The following is a 17,262-nucleotide window of genomic DNA, read 5'->3' as shown; positions in this document are numbered from 1 at the left end:
CCCTCGCGATAAAGGGTTCCCTCAAAAGTCCCGATCTGCGCCCCGATAAAAGCCTCCGAGAAGCGCTCCTGTCAAAAGCGCTCCTCGTACACACCATTTTCTCAATGAACGGCAAGCCCACCAATCAGGAGCATGCATTCAGCTCAGCCTGCAAAATGGAACGTTCAGTGATTTACTCAACACCTTCACGCTTGACTGCACGCTAAGTGGGTATTGACAGGCTCCCTGCTGCGAGAACAATGGAACCGAAACTAAAATGTATCCAGTTTGGGAAGTTATTAATTATAACTAGTTACAATATAGCAACTGGACAATTTGGACTCTGGGTGGCCGGTTTGACAGCTCAAAACGTTTATTACTATAAAAATCCATATCTCCTGAACGCAATGGCCGATTTGCTCGATTCTGGTGTCTATCTTCTCCTTAGGAGATGGCCTTTCTATTCCCTCAGTCCCCGCCATCCTCCGATCATCGGAGGTTTATTATTCTGATACTGTATGATTTTCTGACATCCATCTCAGTGACTTTCATAATCCTTTAAGCGAGCGGTCATGTACTCATCCTTGTGCAAGAGGAAATGCACCCACCCCGGTAATCCACCCAAGCACCCTCCGATCAGTTGCCATGGTAGCAGACACCCTCTCAGGAGTTTCCTATTGTTCTCTCCCAGTGGAAACTCTGAATGTATATTGTACCCACCCTAAATCCATTCACCGGTTCCTGCCATCCTTCCTGATATGTAAAACTTGTTTACCTGTATGTAAATTCTGCCAGAACCTCCTCTCTCCCCCTCCCTTCCCTGACGTATCTATGATGTATTTTGCAATGTATCCTGGGCAATTGCGGGAAGTTTTAAAAGTCCAGGAAACCCTTTGTTCGGGGTTCCGGATCCTCCTGAACCTTGTTGTGCAATAAACTCCTTTGCTTTTGCTCCAATCTCCGGCTGGTCTCCATTGCCTCCGCAGCGAACCACGGGCTTCCTCCGTAGGACCGGGAGCTGAGCAGCCTCTACCCCGGTAATTTTCCGTAACACCACCATCAGAGTTCCTGAAAACCACCAGTGTTATGTGTTGAAGTTCTCACCCTAGGGCACTAGGGGTGTTGGGTATATAGTTTCACTCTGCCCACCGTGACTGCAGTTCTCACTCAGGTCTAAAACATGCAAATGAAGGATTGAGAGTGCCGTTCGTGGATTGGGTAGCTAGAGAGAGTTGTTACTGTTGCATGTTACTGAGTACTATATAAGCAGGCTGGCTCAGCCCTTCAGTCCAGTTCTGTTCCAGCATGAGAATAGAGAGAGCTGCTTGGAGAATCACTGTGTCATCTGCTATGTCCACCCACTACTTAATAATTAGCAAACCACAACTTTGTATTGGTGAACTGTAGCAAATATTACCAAGTTCCTCTGTTGTTGTTGTTCAGTCATTCAGTCGTGTCCGACTCTTCGTGACCCCATGGACCAGAGCACGCCAGGCACCCCTATCCTCCACTGCCTCCCACAGTTTGGCCAAACTCATGCCAGTCGCTTCGAGAACACTGTCCAACCATCTCATCCTCTGTCGTCCCCTTCTCCTTGTGCCCTCCATCTTTCCCAACATCATGGTCTTTTCCAGGGAGTCTTCTCTTCTCATGAGGTGGCCAAAGTACTGGAGCCTCAACTTCAGGATCTGCCCTTCCAGTGAGCACTCGGGGCTGATTTCTTTGAGAATGGATAGGTTTGATCTTTTTGCAGTCCATGGGACTCTCAAGGGTCTCCTCCAGCACCATAATTCAAAAGCATCAATTCTTCGGCGGTCAGTCTTCTTTATGGTCCAGCTCTCACTTCCATACATTACTACTGGGACAGTTCCTCTAGATAAAATTAAAAATCATACCAACCTGATTCTGTGTTTTAAAAACATAAGGGATGCTCAAGTGGAACGGAATCTATACTCTCTTCTGCAATGGCTGCGTTCAGATGATTCTCTGAAGTCAAGACAAGGGCATCTTCCTATTCCCTAGTTCTGGGGTAGGGAAAATTCGGCCTTCCAGATGCTGTTGAACTATGACTCCCATCAGTCACAGCAAGCATAGCCAATGGCCAAGGATGATGTGGGTTCTAGTCCAGCAACTTCTAGAGGGCTAAAGGTCCACAACGAACATTCTAGCTGCAGAATGTACAGAATTCATCCCTTCAGTTCTTGCCTTCACTGTCATTTTTGTGGTGTGGAGGTTTCTGGTTAAACTTGAGGTTTTTCCTCCAAGCAGTGGAGGTCCCCCCCCCAACCTAGTGTCCCTGTCATTGCTTGAATGGTTTTTTTGCAGGCATTGCTGGAGTCAGGGATGAGCAGGAAATTTGCAAGTTTGCCGATGACGCCAAATTACCATCGTGATGTAATCAAAGCCAGAATGTGGAGATCTCCAAAGCCATCTCTTTAAATGAGTGTATGGGTGAAAAATGGCACGTATGATTTAGAGTAGAGAGGGCAGCCGTAGAGACTGACTTGGTTATCCACTTGCACCATTGAGAATGTGCCTGAAAGGAGAGGAAAGGAGAGGAAAGAGAACATTCTCCAGTTGTATGGAATCTGGGAGGATGGCAGCTTGTTAAATCTCATCAAGTGTCCCCCTTTACACTGGTCTGGGCATGTACCTCCTGCATGTACCTCCTGCATTGGATTTCTTCACTAAATTTACCCTGGTTATGTTTAAGGTGGCTTTACTTGGTCAGAACTATAGCTGCTGGAAAATATAAATCACGCAGGCTTATGTAGAGGCATTCCCCCACTTAGCTTTCTATATGCGCAGAAATTAAGCTGGAAGGTGTCCAGAGGAGGGCAACCAAAATGGTCAAAGGCCTGGAAACGATGCCTTATGAGGAACGGCTTAGGGAGCTGGGTATGTTTAGCCTGGAGAAGAGAAGATTAAGGGGTGATATGATAGCCATGTTCAAATATATCAAATGATGCCATATAGAGGAGGGAGAAAGGTTGTTTTCTGCTGCTCCAGAGAAGCGGACACAGAGCAACGGATTCAAACTACAAGAAAGAAGATTCCACCGAAACATTAGGAAGAACTTCCTGACAGTGAGAGCTGTTCGACAGTGGAATTTGCTGCCAAGGAGTGTGGTGGAGTCTCCTTCTTTGGAAGTCTTTAAGCGGAGGCTTGACAGCCATCTGTCAGGAATGCTTTGATGGTGTTTCCTGCTTGGCAGGGGGTTGGACTGGATGGCCCTGGTGGTCTCTTCCAACTCTATGATTCTATGATTCTAAGGAGAGCTACAATCAGATATTTAAGGAATGGCCTTATCAGAAGAGCAAAGGTGACATCACAGGCCAAGACGTGAGGAAGAACAAGGCCATAGATTCACCTACCAAGGTCTTCGTGGGCATCCCGACTCCTTTTGCAACACCCTCTTCTGAACACTCTCTCATAACTTTCGTTTACTGTCTTTGCACCTTCGGTGTAAATGCCATAATTCCCCCCCTCCCCTCCAGAGGAACTTGGACAGGAAATTTGGGTGTCAATAATGGTTTCTGGTACAAATGATATCAGATTATCAGAGGCTCAATGACAACAGTGGTTTTGCTCTCATGGCTGGTCTTTGCAGTTAAGGCCCTTCAAAACCAATGTACAATAACAACATATCAAGACAAATAAATTAGGATTGCAGCTGCAAACACATTTACCAGGGGATAAGCCCTGCTGAACACATGGCTAAAGGAACAGAGGAAGGGGCCTTTTGACCCGGTCAGTCTCCTTGGAGATTTCAAAGCAGACATTGGATGGCCATCTGTCAGGGATGCTTTAGTTGAGATTCCTGCATTGCAGGGGTTGGACTAGATGACACTTGGTGTCCCTTCCAACTCTACAGTTCTATTAGTTGTGGGAGTCGCCCTTGGGGGTGTCTCATAATTTATTCAATTTTATCTGTTGCCTTTATATCCCATCTTGTCTTTCCAGGGAGATACAGGCAGAATATACATTTCTACCCTTCCCAATTTATTCCTCTCAACCACCCTGTGAGGTGGGTTAGTCTGAGAGGCAGTGACTGACCCAAGCTTCATGTCTGAGTGGTCTCCAATGCTCTACACCACACTGCCTCCTCTTGCTCCTCAGGTTGAGATGCTTGGACGATGCCGATTCCTATGGTTTAGCCCTTCAGTTGCCAGCAATTCCATTCCCATGGATCCATTTGTGAAATGCTGCCACATTCTCCAAGAGCGTGCCGGAGAGGTTAACATCCTCTAGTTAGGGAATTACTCCTGGCCCGCCTTGAGATCTGAGGGCTATGTATAGAATCACAGGCCACTCTTTGCCCAGTGGAAACCCAAAGGGATTATATATGCCAAAGCTTTATAAACAGTCTCACATTCCATTCTGAAAGGAAAAACCTGGCACCTAGCAGACAGCTGATGATGAATAGAGATCCTGGGAGCTCCTGGGCTTTTGTAAGTTAAGTGTTTTCTCTATGGTCGGATCCATCTGTTCTTAAAAGAATGGACACGTGCCATTAAGATATCCACCACAGGGATCTTCCTTCTCTTAATGTTGGTGGTGTAATTTATTTCCGAATGAATAAAAGATGAGAGATGCTTGACGGACATGAGGTTGAACATGATCAATCCAGTGAATGGTGAAATGTAATGTATTGAAAATGGGTATTGGCTGTGCTCGTTCCTTGAGATGTTTGATTTGGCCACTGTGGGACATGCCTTAGCTACATCCTGTTTGGACTACTAAGGGAACTTGCTCTAGGCGGGGCTGCCTTTGAAAACTGTCTCAAAGAGCTGCAGCCATTGGTTGACCAGGGCTGGTTAAAAGGAGCATTGCTAGAACAGCTCCACTTTCTACCACTCTGATTTTGGGCACAATTAAAAGGGCTTTTTATGATCTGTAAGTCAAGGGACGCGGGTGGCACTGTGGGTTATACCACAGAGCCTAGGGCTTGCCGATCATAAGGTTGGTGGTTCGAATCCCTGCGATGGGGTGAGCTCCCGTTACTCGGTCCCTGCTCCTGCCCACCTAGCAGTTCGAAAGCACGTCAAAGTGCAAGTAGATAAATAGGTACTGCTCTGGTGGGAAGGTAAACGGTGTTTCCATGCACTGCTCTGGTTCCCCACAAGCGGCTTAGTCATGCTGGCCACATGACCCGGAAGCTGTCTGCGGACAAACCCTGGCTCCCTCGGCCTGAAAGTGAGATGAGCACCGCAACCCCAGAGTCGTTCGCAATTGGACTTAACTGTCAGGGGTACCTTTACCTTTACCTATGACTGTAAAGCCTGACAGGGCTTAGGTTCAAGCTGCCTACTCCAGCTGACTCTTCTTAGGTTCTTACGGCTAAACTGAGCACCAAAAATAACACACTTCAGTTCAATTTCAATAATAACTGGTGGTTACTAAAGAGTAACTGAGAGTTTTAACAAAATAGGAAACAAATAGGAAATTCTTTCCAGTAGCACCTTAGAGACCAACTGAGTTTGTTCTTGGTATGAGCTTTCGTGTGCATGCACACTTCTTCAGATACACTGAAACAGAAGTCACCAGACCCTTATATATAGTGGGGGAGTGGGGAGGGGTATTACTCAGAAGGGTGGTGGGAATGGGTGATCAGCTGATAGGTGTGGAAAACCTGTTGACGGCTCTTAACAGCTGCAATTAGTCTTGCAGGGAAAGGCAAGAGGTGAGATGGCTAAAGATAGCTTTGTTATGTATAATGAGATAAGAATCCAATGTCTTTGTTCAAACCAGGTTTCTCCATGGTTTTAAGTTTGGTGATTAGTTGCAATTCAGCCACTTCTCTTTCCAGTCTATTTCTGAAATTTCTTTGTATTAAGACAGCTACTTTGAGATCTTTTATAGAATGTCCTGGGAGACTGAAGTGTTCTCCTGCTGGTTTCTCTGTCTTGTGATTCCTAATATCAGATTTATGTCCATTTATCCTTTGGCGTAGGGTTTGGCCTGTTTGTCCAATATAGAGAGCTGAAGGGCACTGTTGGCATTTGATGGCATACACAATGTTGGAAGATGAGCAATTAAATAGTCCTGAGATGGTATGTTTGATGTTGTTGGGACCAGTAATGGTGTTGTCCTGGTTTATGTGGCAGCAAAGTTGGCATCTGGGTTTATTGCAGGCTCTGGTACCAGTGTCCATGTTGAGTCCTGTTTTTGTATTATTGTGGGTGAGGAGCTGTTTGAGATTGGGTGGCTGTTTGTAGGCGATGAAGGGTCTTCCTCCCAGAGCTTGAGAAAGAGAACTGTCATTGTCTAGGAGAGGTTGTAGAGAGTTTTAGATAACTGGCACATATAACGGTGTTTGACAATGCTGATAATGCAATCGTATATCATGGCAGTTTTCCTGTTTTTGAAGGGGCACTTTACTTGTCAATGACTGTTCAGTAACCTCAGCACACATGACACGAGAATGCTTCTCCTTGCATGTCGTTGGACCCCAGGACCAATGCAGGGCTTGTAACCCAGTGTGAAGTGAGTCCTTCTCCTCCCCTCTCTGCTCATTGCAGGCAAAGATTCAGAAATCATAGGCAAGCTGTGTCTCATCTGTTCTTCATAGAATCCTAGAATCTTAGAGTTGGAAGAGAGCCCAAGGGCCATCCAGTCCAACCCCCTGCCAAGCAGGAAACACCATCAAAGCATTCCTGACAGATGGCTGTCAAGCCTCCGCTTCAAGACCTCCAAAGAAGGAGACTCCACCACACTCCTTGGTAGCAAATTCCACTGTCGGACAGCTCTCACTGTCAGGAATGTATAGGTGGAATCTTCTTTCTTGTAGTTTGAATCCATTGCCCCGTGTCCGCTTCTCTGGAGCAGCAGAAAACAACCTTTCCCCATCCTCTATATGACATCCTTTGATATATTTGAACATGGCTAGCATATCACCCCTTAACCTTCTCTTCTCCAGGCTAAACATACCCAGCTCCCTAAGCCGTTCCTCATAAGGCATCGTTTCCAGGCCTTGGACCATTTTGGTTGCCCTCCTCTGGACACGTTCCAGCTTGTCCTTATCCTTCTTGAACTGTGGTGCCCAGAACTGGACACAGTATTCCAGGTGAGGTCTGGCCAGAGCAGAATTCTTCTCATTGAGAGCCCCCTAATAAGCTGAGGCCAGCCTGGAAGAGTGTTTGAAAATCTGATTTGACAGTATTTTCCAGTATGGCACGCAATAGTTTTAATAAAGTGGTACTTTGGTTCTCAAATGGAGAAAACCCGGAAGTGTTCCTGTTTTCAAACGTTTTTGGAAGCTGAACATCCAATGCGGCTGTCAGCTATTGTTTCAGGGGCACCTGCTCCAATCAGAAGCTGCACTTTTCAAACATCTCGGAAGTCAAACGGACTTCCGGAACAGATTAACATAAGTTTGCCACTTTTGTTTTTGCTATTTATTTTGTGTTTATGTTTTTGAGGCTTTTTCAGTTAATTTGTTTTTGTGACTGTGTGGAACCCAGTTCAGCTACTGATTGATTGATTGTGTGACTGTGGAAATGGATGAAATCCAAACAATGACTATTATCAGTGCAGGTAAGAAAAAAATAATAATTTTAATTTTTATCATCTACAATACTGTCTTATTTATTTTATAGTGCAGTACATTGATTATTGCTTTCATTTTATGGATCAATGGTCTCGTTAGATAGTAAAATTAATGCTAAATTGCTGTTTATGGGGTTGTTTTTAAAAGTCTGGAACAGATTAATTCGTTTTGCATTCCTTTCTATGGGAAAGAAGCGCACCTTGGTTTTGGAACGCTTCGGTTTTGGAACAGGCTTTCAGAACGGATTAAGTTTGAGAACCATAGTACCACTGCATAAAGTTTTCATTCATGGATTCCAAAGGATAAAAGAGAGGAAGGGTTTTGAAAACAGTAAATTGGTGGTTAACTGAAGGGGTATATAAATATTTTTTTAAACAAATATTTTCTATTTAAAAATCCCATTTTTAATCCCAGCTCTAGAGCTACTTTATGAAATGTCCATGGCTGAAAACATTTTAATGGATTTCTTCCTGTGTTTTGTTATCTTTAGCTATCCAGATGATTTTTCTCTTCCCAACATGGCAGCCACCAATGGAACAGGCAAGCCTCTCTTGGAGTTCATCTTGAACGGGATCCCAGGCCTGGAACATGCTCACCTTTGGATCTCCTTCCCATTTTTTTCCATGTATCTCATTGGCATGGTGGGGAACTGTGGGCTCCTGTACATCATCTGGACTGAGGAGGCCCTTCACAGACCCATGTACTTCTTCCTCTGCATGCTCTCCATCACAGACATAGTCATAGGAACATCCACCATGCCCAAAGCGTTCTGCATCTTCTGGCTCAACCTCAAAGAGATTGACTTCAACTCCTGCCTGGTCCAGATGTACGTTGTCCACACCTTCACTGGGATGGAGTCTGGCGTCCTCATGCTTATGGCTCTAGACAGATTCGTGGCCATCTGCTACCCACTGAGGTATGCCACCGTTCTGACCAACCCCTTGATTCTGAAGGTGGGGCTAGTGACCTTCATCAGGGGTGCCGTTCTCATCCTCCCTTTCCCTTTCCTGGTCAGGAAGATGCAATATTGCAACACCAACGTCATTGCTCACACTTACTGTGACCACATGGCGGTGGTGAAGCTGGCCTGTGGCAGTATCCACGTGGACGCCATTTATGGCCTGACGGTAGCCCTGCTGATAGGGGGCTTCGACATCTTCTGCATCACAGTGTCTTATTTCATGATCCTGAAGGCTGTGGTGGGACTTTCCTCTAAGGAGGCGAGAAGCAAGGCCTTTGGCACATGCACTGCACACATTTGCGCCATCACGATATCTTACACTCCTGCCTTCTTCACCTTCTTTGCACACCGCTTTGGGGGACACAGCATTGCTCCTCACGTCCACATCATTATGGCCAACCTCTACCTTCTTCTGCCCCCCATGATGAACCCCATTGTTTATGGGGTGAAGACAAAAGAGATACGTGGAAGCGTCCTAAGGCTGTTCAGTAAGGGAAAGACCATGGTGCCTCATAGCCATTGAAGGTGGAGAAGATAATAAGTCAAGCCATCAACAAATATGTTATCTGTGCATCCCCATCACCGATGCATATCACTTCCTCAGATGCAGAAGGCCCAAACTTCATCCAGTATTTCTGCTGTAGTTTTAGGGAGAAAGCTCTCCTCTTAGGGACACAGTAGTGAATGCTGAATCTTTTGGCTCTACGGCAGGGAGAGCCAGCTGCCAGCCAAGATGAAAGCAGTACGGAAGTTTTCTAATCTTTCCAAAGTTTCTAATCTGAATGGCACTATGAAACCCCCAGCTTCTTCCTAGCCTGCTGCTTACTCTCTGAACTTTCCAGGAATCATTATATGTTCCACCCTACACCAGAAGAAGAAGAGTTTGCATTTGATATCCCCCTTTATCACTACCCAAAGGAGTCTCAAAGCTGCTCACATTCTCCTCCCCCTTCCTCCCTCGCAGCAAACACTCTGTGAGATGAGTGGGGCTGAGAGACCTCAGAGAATTGTGACTAGCCCAAGGTCACCCAGCAGCTGCATGGGGAGGAGCGGAGACGCGAACCCGGTTCACGGGTCCACCGCTCTTAAAGTTAAGTATTGCTTTGCCAAAAGGGATTCTGGTAGGCTTGGCAGGCAACCTCAACAGCCACATAAGAGACATTGCACAATCAGATTGTGGAGAAAGTGGCAAATGGGAGATGCATGGGGCAAGAGCCCGTTCTGGGAAACTTTGAAGGCATGGAGCTTTTCTTCAGTTTCCTCTCCTTCCTTAGCCCATTAAAGGACCTTCAGGAGGCAATAAAAAACTTTGGTATTCTGGTTCTGTTGGGCCCATTTGCCTCTCACAGGGTCATAAAAGATATGAGAGAGAGAGAGAGAGAGAGAGAGATTATCAGATAGCTCATTTTAGAGTTGCCCTCCCACTGTTCCCTATTCCAAATTCAGGTGAACTAACCATTCTCCTATGGTTGGTTGGTTTGCTTGTTTCACGACTTCAGAATGACTATACACACACACATACACACATCTCATCTCATCTCATCTTCTACATCATTTTGGCTATTTTAGCCTGAGACTTCCATCAACCACGTCTAATGATTCCCAAACCTCCTCTCTTAATCTTGCATTTGTTATCCTAACTATTACTTTTAATAATCAATAACTTAAAATCCATTTCCATAAATCTTTTCTGCAATATTTCATATAGTTCTCCTTACAAAACTTCTTGTAGCCCTACAAGCGTAGTCAATTGATCACATCTGTCTTTCAAATAACTCGCATATTTACTCCAATCTTTCAAGAATTTCTGGTCCCGCTGGTTTCATATTCTGCCTGCCATCTTATCCAATTCTGCATTTTCCATTAATTTCATCTGCCATTCCTCGTTCGTCAGTAGTTCTTCCTGCTTCCATTTCTGTGCCAATAATACTCTTGATGCAGTTGTCGCATATAAAAACAATTTTTTATCTTGTCTATTAATGTCAGTGCCTACAATACCAAGTAGAAATGCTTCTGGTTTTGTATTTGTGGTTTTTTGTTTTTTTTTTACAAATGTATATTTCAACATCTTTTTCATCTCGTTATAAATCATTTCCCAGAAGCATTTCACTTTCTTACACAGAATGATTTTAAAATTTGTTCTCCGCCTCCTCTCTATCTTTTTCATGGTTTCCATTTTTAAATGTAGAGTTTTTAATGGAACAGTTGGTTGTTTTTGTGGGGTTTTTTATGAATGTTCTCAGCTGCTTTGGAGACTCCAGTCAAAAAGTGGGACACAACTGAAATAAACGAAGAAGCAAATAAGCAAGCTGTGTATGAAGATTCAAAATCAGGAAACCTGGTGCAGCATGGATGGTCAGAGGCTGGGAAGCCCATCTCTGTCTTCTTTGGATGGGAGCAAATCTGAAGTATTTGGCTTGTACTGTGTTGTATTTCTGGATCTTCAGGTTCTCCTGGACCAAAAGGAAAGGAAACAATCAAAACAAAGAGCAAAGTGGGCATTTAGCAGCTGACTGAATTATTGTCACTTGGTTGACATATTAGAATGGTTATTTATGGTGTGGGATGGGTGTATTGGAAGACCATTGTGATATTGAGGAGGAGTTAGCATTGTGTGTTATGACGTCCTTCGTCCTTTTATACCCAACTTGCCCGAGTCTTTGTTGGGATTCTTGCCCCGTGTTTGCATTCATGGGATTGTTTTTTATCACATGACGGTGTATGTTTTCATTCCACAGTGTGGGAGAGTGACAGAGACTGGATGTTTGGATTACTGTGTTTCCGTGATGTGGGACTATTGTCCTTTGTTCTTTCTCTCTTTGCTGTCTGGTGAGAAAGAGGGAGGAGCTGAGTCAGAATGCTCCGAGTGTATTATGTGTAAATAAAGTAGTTTAGCCAAAATGCTGCACTGCTGTGTCTGTTACACGAACTGCTAACACTCTGCTGTTCCTAAGTGCGGTGATGCCTCTTGGTATCAGTCACTGTGATGTTTGGGCTGGAGAAAGCTTTTGAAGCTCCCAAACAACTGACCAGGAGGGAGAGAACATGCCAATCAGATGCCTACTTACATGTAGGACAATCCTGACAGTCTTTTGGTGGTCAGCCATGCTTCTTTCTGCTGCTTTCTTCACTATTTCTCAGCTTCACTATTTCCTCACACACTAGCTAGTTATGTGTGTCCGTATGTCTGTTTCTGTCCGAGTTAAGGATGCCCTGAGTTTAGTATGTCCCACCACCTGACTAAGAGAGCACCTGGGATGGTTCTGTATTGGCTGCTTGCCACCACATTCCTTATCTTTGCAAAAAAAAAAAGTATAAATGCAGTCATCTGTATTGGTTGCTTGCCACAGATTCACCTATGTGTGCAAGAATATATGAAACACATATGTGACTAACATATCAATCTGATGTGCAATGATAATTTGATGAACTGCATTAAGGTCCAGGAGACGAAGGCAGTAAATTTATCCCAAGAGAAGCCCTGCATCTTTGAGCCTCAGTGTACACCCAGACTGCAGACAGAGGAGTCCCTGCATTGCTGTTCAAAGGATTACCAGCAATAAGAGGGACATAAGCATTGTGGTCTTGTTCTTCACTTTTATCCTTTAGTCTTTCTCTGCATTAATAAAGAATCTTCAGCCTTCACTCCATACCTCCTTATCACAGAATCATAGAATTGTAGAGTTGGAAGTTCACCCAAAGGCCATCTAATTCAACCCCCTGCTATGCAGAAGAAGAAGAAGAAGAAGAAGAAGAAGAGGAGTTTGGATTTGATATCCCGCTTTATCACTACCCGAAGGAGTCTCAAAGCGGCTAACATTCTCCTTTCCCTTCCTCCCCCACAACAAACACTCTGTGAGGTGAGTGGGGCTGAGAGACTTCAGAGAAGTGTGACTTGCCCAAGGTCACCCAGCAGCTGCATGTGGAGGAGTGGAGACACGAACCCGGTTCCCCAGATTACGAGTCTACCGCTCTTAACCACTACACCACACTGGCTGCAGGAATCACAGCTGAAGAATCTCTGACAGATGGCCAGTAAGAGAAAACTTTACTGGGTCTTCCAAATGGGCCAGGAATGAGCCCATATATAGAGAGGGATTCCTTAGATCTGGGTGGTAATGGAAGTTCACAATGTGGAATCTTCAGAAGGATCTTCACAACCCACTTGGGAGTGAAATGGAGCAGAACCAGGACTGTCATCTGTAGCACTCAAAATCACCATAGCAAGGGGGTCTTCTTGACGCATCCATGCTTCTAGTATTGAGGAGAATATCCATGAAGAAAAATAGAGGGAGCAGGAGATGGGAGCTTGTACCCAATAGTAATGTATGAAAGTGAGAGCTGGACCATAAAGAAGACTGATCGCCGAAGAATTGATGCTTTTGAATTATGGTGCTGGAGGAGACTCTTGAGAGTCCCATGGACTGCAAAAAGATCAAACCTATCCATCCTTAAAGAAATCAGCCCTGAGTGCTCACTGGAAGGACAGATCCTGAAGTTGAGGCTCCAGTACTTTGGCCACCTCGTGAGAAGGGAAGACTCCCTAAAAAAGACCCTGATGTTTGGAAAGATGGAGGGCACAAGGAGAAGGGGACAACAGAGGATGAGATGGATGGACAGTGTTCTCGAAGTGACACACATGAGTTTGGCCAAACTGTGGGAGGCAGTGGAGGATAGGGGTGCCTGGCGTGCTCTGGTCCATGGGGTCAAGAAGAGTCAGACACGACTGAACGACTGAACAACTGAACAACAACAACCCATTGATTCACCAGAGAGACATCCCACACCCTGCAGAGGGATCACTATATGCTTCATGATGTTGGAACTGATAAATGAATGGTGTTTTTTTTTAAGTTAATTGCGAAAAGTTCTTATCAGCACCTACTTCTGCAAAATGCTCGCCCTATTCGGTGACGTATCTGTTTCGTCTTCACCCCATAGACAAGGGGGTTTAGCACTGGAGGCACCAGAAGGTGGACATTGGCCATCACGGTATGGATGTTGGAGCCGTGCGTCTTACCAAACCTGTGAACCATGGACAAGCCAATGAAGGGCACGTAGAAAAGGAAGACAGCACATATGTGGGAGAGACACGTCCCGAGGGCCTTGGCACGTGCCTCTTGGCTCAAACTCAGGGCAGCCTTCAGGATGAAGTAGTAAGACAAGGAGATGAGCAGGGAATCCAGCCCAATGGCAAAAATGATGACCACGAGTCCATAGATGATGTTAACCTTGAAGCTGGCACAGGCTAGCTTCATGACATCCTGATGCAGGCAGTAGGAATGGGAGAGAACGTTGGACTTGCAGAAGGGCAGCCTCTTAATGAAAACGGGCAAAGGGGCCATCAGGGCTGCTCCACGAAATACAGCCACCAGTCCTATTTTAGCTATCCTGGGCGTGGTGAGGATAGACGAGTGGTTCAGTGGGTAGCATATGGCGATGTAGCGGTCGAAAGCCATAGCTAGCAAGATGGTGGATTCCATTCCAGAGAGGCTGTGGATGCAGAACATCTGGACCAAGCAAGCATCGAAGGCGGTGCTGGTGGATCTGAACCAGAATATGGCCATCATCTTGGGCACGGTGGACAGGGTAATCAGGATGTCGATGGCCGCCAACATGCAGAGGAAGAGGTACATGGGCTCGTGGAGACTCCGCTCTGCTCGGATGATGTAGATGATGGTGCAGTTGCCCAGGATGGCCAGCAGGAAGAGGAAGCAGAGGGGGAAAGCCAGCCAGAAGTGAGATGCTCCCATGCCCGGGAAGCCGACTAAAATGAACATGGCAGTGGTGAAGTTGCCTTGATGGAAAGAGGACATGGTCAGTGCCTCTGTGTCCCTTCTGGATTCAGTGAGCACTGAAACACAAAGAGCGGGTATTCTTTTTTAGCGTATTGATTATGTTTATCTGACAGTACGCTTTTCACTATGTTTTTACTATGTTTTATCATTGATGTGTTTTTAATGTTGCACACTGCCCTGGGATCTTTTGATAAAGGGCTGTATATAAATTGAATAAATAATGATCCCCCCCTCCAAACTCAGGTAGTACTGTGTAGCCAGTTGAGAATGTTACAGAATATGTGTTTTAGTGGTTCTGTGCATTGTGGAGAAGTTGGGGAGGAGCCTCAGGAGAGCTCCTCACACTCCCTTTTTTGCCCATCTGCTGCACAACAGCCCTGCAGTGCTGCCAACTGGATTTTACTATGCAGTAGCTGCCGTCACCACTCTCCCGGTCATCCAACAGGTGAGGTCCCTACAGACTGGAGGTGGGCAAATGTTGTCCCCATCTTCAAAAAAAGGGGGGGAAAGGAAAGCCCAGGTAACTACCAACTGGTGAACTTAACATCAATACCAGGGAAGGCCCTAGAAAATATAATTCAAGTCGGACTGTGAGCATTTAGAAAAGGGTGCTGTGATTACTAAGACCCAGCATGGGTTTCTCAAAAATAAGTTGTGCCAGACCATTCTGTTTGTTTTTTAAATTTTTATGGACTTACATACTTGGTGGATCAGGGAAATGCTTTTGAGAAAGTCCCCCATGATAGTCTTGTGAGGAAGCTGGAAAAATGTGGGTTGAATAAGGTAACAGTTAGGTGGATTTGTAGCTGGTTGACGGAGCGAGTACTCCTTAATGGTTACTCATCATCCTGGGGGAAAGTAACAAGTGGGGTGCCATAGGCTTCTGTATTGGGACTGTTGTTTTTCAATGGTTTTATAAACGACTTGGATGAAGGAATTGAGGGGATGCTCATCAAATTTGCAATGACACCAAACTGGGAGGGGCAGCTAATGCTGCAGAAAACGGAATCAGAATTCAAAATGACCTTAACAAAATGAATTTCAGTAGGGACAAATGCAAAGTTCTGCACTTAGGCAGGAAGAACCAGATGCACAAATATAAGATGAAGGACACCTGGCTTACTAGCGGTACATGTGAAAAGGATCTAGGGATCTTGGCGGACCTCAAGCTTAACATGAGTCAGCCGTGTGATGCAGCTGCAAAAAAGGCTATTTTAGGCTGCATCAACAGAAGTCTAGTGTCCAGATCAAGGGAGGCAACAGTCCCACTCTCTTGTGCCTTAGTCAGACGACACTTGGAAGATTGTGTCCAATTCTGGGCAGCAGAATTTAAGAAGGATGTTGACAAGCTGGAAGGTGGGCAGAGGAGGGCAACCAAGACGATCACGGTTCTGGAAACTAAGCCTTAAGAGGAACGGTTGATGGAGCTGGGTATGTTTAGCCTGGAAAAGAGGAGACTGATTGGAGATATGAGAGCCATCTTCAAATATTCTAAGGGCTGTCACATGGAGGAGGGAGCAGGCTTGTTTTCTGCTGCTCTGGAGGGGAGGACTCAGACCAATGGCTTCAAGTTGAAAGAAAGGAGATTCTGACTGAACATTTGGGAAAAAAACTTTCTGACAGTAAGAACTCTTCGACAGTGGAACAGACTCCCACAAGGGGTGGTGGACTCTCCTTCCTTGGAGGTTTTTAAGCAGAGGTTGGATGGCCATCTGTCAGGGATGCTTTAGCTGAGATTCCTGCATAGCAGGGGGTTGGACTGGAAGACCCCTGGAGTCCCTTCCAACTCTAAGATTCTATGAAAATATCCCCCTTTGTGTAATTCAAGATCCAATTAAAACATGACAAGATCACAAATTCTGCTCAGAAATATCACCACCAAATTCATGGCACACTCACCTCCTCTCACTGTTTCTTGAAACAAATATTCCTCTTCTTGACTCAGGCACATATAGTAACCAGACCCTGTTGTCTGCATGCCATGGCCTCACACCTCATACTCACTTCCTGGGTCTATTTATCCATCTTTCAGCTATCCCTTTGGGTGAGGGAAGAGAGATGCAGTCCACAGACGACCACAGCGCCTGGAGACAGACAATATGGTCATGTATCCATAGCAGTGACTAGCGGAGGAATGACCTCTGGGAGGAGAGCAGAGAGAAGAAATGCCCTGGTGCATCGGCAGCAGCAGCACAAACAGATGCCTTCATCAGCCCCAGCTGCAACTAAACATGTCTCTCCTGTATCGGCTTCTATTGCAGGTGCTGCAATCTTCCAACAGTTTGACTTCAGCCCTGAAGGAGATTCTCCATTGTATCCCAAGTGGCCTAGGCTTGCCTGATTTCAAAAAGTAAAAAGCAGGACACCCTGAAAGTTGTTGGACAATTCCACCTTTGAAATCCTGGTAATGTCTGGTGGGAGAATTCTACGATGGATGTTTAGGAATTTCTGCACGGCATGTAGAGCAGTGTTTTTCAACCTTTTTTGGGCAAAGGCACACTTGTTTCATGAAAAAAATCACGAGGCACACCACCATTAGAAAATGTTAAAAAAAATTAACTCTGTGCCTATATTGACTATATATAAAGTATTTTTTCAATTTTTCCCACGGCACACCAGGCAACATCTCGCGGCACACTAGTGTGCCGCGGAACAGTGGTTGAAAAACAATGATGTAGAGAGTGGTTTGAGAGAACTTTTTCTCCTACAGGTGCCCACTCGACTGCTTCAACTACAGGTGCCCCATAATACCTGTCCCACATTTGCAAGACCTCAATTGTTTAGTATGGCAGCACAGACCCTTTGGAACTCCCTGCCTCTTGAGATCAAGCAGGCGCCTCCCTCCCACCTTTTTTGGCATGGTGGCAGCTCTACCAATGAAAGGCCAGGGGGTTTCACCCGGGGACGGGGAAGTGTGGTCTTTTGGCCTGATGAGCAAAGTTGAGGTTGGCGGAGGAAGGCAGACTTGGGTCGAT

At 45.5% G+C, this 17,262-nt stretch overlaps 2 protein-coding genes and 1 pseudogene across 2 annotated transcripts; 1 reads left to right on the top strand and 2 right to left on the bottom strand.

The window, feature by feature from the left end:
• The window catches only part of LOC117044872, a 934,741-nt pseudogene that overhangs the window by 897,701 nt on the left and 19,778 nt on the right, over positions 1 to 17,262 (bottom strand).
• On the top strand, positions 8,047 to 9,014 carry LOC117044996 (olfactory receptor 52N4-like). Its single transcript, XM_033145789.1, has one exon. It carries the CDS (start codon positions 8,047 to 8,049, stop codon positions 9,010 to 9,012), a length of 966 nt encoding a protein of 321 aa, XP_033001680.1. The 3' UTR covers positions 9,013 to 9,014.
• Positions 13,364 to 14,348, bottom strand: LOC117044995 (olfactory receptor 51E1-like). Its single transcript, XM_033145788.1, has one exon. It carries the CDS (start codon positions 14,303 to 14,305, stop codon positions 13,364 to 13,366), a length of 942 nt encoding a protein of 313 aa, XP_033001679.1. The 5' UTR covers positions 14,306 to 14,348.

Source organism: Lacerta agilis, chromosome 4, assembly GCF_009819535.1.
Source record: "Lacerta agilis isolate rLacAgi1 chromosome 4, rLacAgi1.pri, whole genome shotgun sequence".
Classification (NCBI taxonomy): Eukaryota; Metazoa; Chordata; class Lepidosauria; order Squamata; family Lacertidae; genus Lacerta; species Lacerta agilis.
The sequence above is the reverse complement of the archived record's forward strand: the minus strand, read 5'-3'. Positions and strand labels throughout refer to the sequence as shown.